Source organism: Penaeus monodon, chromosome 20 (genome assembly GCF_015228065.2).
Source record: "Penaeus monodon isolate SGIC_2016 chromosome 20, NSTDA_Pmon_1, whole genome shotgun sequence".
NCBI classification, from domain to species: Eukaryota; Metazoa; Arthropoda; class Malacostraca; order Decapoda; family Penaeidae; genus Penaeus; species Penaeus monodon.
This window is the reverse complement of record NC_051405.1, coordinates 4507547-4509063: the sequence shown is the minus strand read 5'-3', so window position 1 is coordinate 4509063 and position 1517 is coordinate 4507547. Positions and strand designations below refer to the sequence as shown.

At 41.0% G+C, this 1517-nt stretch overlaps 2 protein-coding genes across 2 annotated transcripts in view; one reads left to right on the top strand and one right to left on the bottom strand.

Annotated features, from left to right (window-relative positions):
* Positions 1-1517, bottom strand: part of LOC119586039 — an 8054-nt gene that overhangs the window by 4307 nt on the left and 2230 nt on the right. The window lies entirely within an intron of this gene.
* LOC119585552 (craniofacial development protein 2-like) overlaps positions 111-1517 on the top strand; it is a 4880-nt gene continuing 3473 nt past the window's right edge. Inside the window, exon 1 of the mRNA XM_037934171.1 lies at positions 111-1475. Coding sequence (XP_037790099.1) covers positions 111-1475 — 1365 coding nt within the window. The remainder of the gene's footprint in view (positions 1476-1517) is intronic.

The window sequence follows — 1517 nt, the reverse complement described above, 5'->3', positions numbered from 1 at the left end:
ATCTCATACCGGATCGGTCGGGGCCCGGGATAAAAACGGCCGCGCTATCTTTTGGACCCTCCAGGGAGGGTAGTGCAAAGTATGCTACTGGAGACGAAACATCAGAAAGAATGGTCACAAAAGTAGAGACAGTCATTGGGACTTGGAATGTGAGATCATTAAGTCAGTGTGGTAAAGCAGAACTACTAGTGCATGAGATGGACAACCTAAACTGGCACATATTGGGCATATCAGAGATGAGATGGGAAGGGATTGGTGAAGCTTTGACTGAGGATGGGCATAAGTTGTGGTTTAGTGGAAATAACAAGAAAAATATTAATGGCGTTGGCTTCTTGGTCAACAAGGCAATCAAGAACTCAGTATTAGAATACACCCCAGTAAACGAGAGATTAGCGATGATAAGAATTGCAGGAAAGCCTTTCAACTTGACTGTAGTGTATGCTCCCACCCAAGACTGCTGTGATGAGGTAATTGATGACTTCTATGAGAATTTTAATGATCTAATAAAGACTATTTCAAAAAAAGACATATTAGTGGTTCAAGGAGACTGGAATGCGAAGATTGGTGAAGATGCATATGAAAATTGGAAAGGTGTGGTAGGGAAGTTTGGACTCGGAGAAACAAATGAGAGAGGACTGAAACTGCTGGAATTCGCTAAGAATCATCAACTTATTGTTGCCAACACCTTATTCAATCATAAAATATCTAGAAGAACTACGTGGTACTCCCCAGACGGCAAAACACACAATCAAGTTGCTTTCATCCTTATTTCAAAGAGATTTTCATCAGGAATAAATAGAGCAAAAACAAGAACCTTCAACAAACCTGCCATCGGTAGCGACCACGACCTAGTGATGATGCCGCACAAGATAAAGCTGAAAATATCCAAAAAGACAACGACAGACAGAACTTGCTTTGATCTAGAAAAACTAAAGGATCCGACAATAGCAGAACAATATCAGGGAGAATCGGCAGGAAGACTTGCACCACCTCTACTGCTTGACCAAGATCCACACACACTCTGTGATGAGATTACCAACACAATTAAAAACGTGGCAGAGGAAAAACTAGGGAAATGCAGGAAAATCAAAAGGCCATGGCTAACATCAGAAGTCTTGGAGAAGTGTGAAGATAGAGGTAATAAGAAGAAAAGGAAATATTTAGGTGCTGTTGAGCTGGCAGAATACAGAACTGCAAATAGACAGACAAGGAATGCACTGAATGAAGCAAAAAACAAATGGTTGGAAGGACAGACTAAAGACATAGAAGAAAGCCTGCATAGAAATAACACCAAGAAGGCATATACAATTGTGAAGAAACTATGTGGCACACAGGTGGGTGGAACAAAAACGAAGCAAACAAGTGTGGTTGAAGACAAAGATGGACAACTGTTGACGAAAAAGGAAGAGATCACAAGAAGATGGAAAGATTACTGCGAGGAGCTTTATAACTACAACATACCAAAAGATAGACAAGTGCTTGACGAACCGCTTCAACAGGAAGATTTGCGTCTGGAT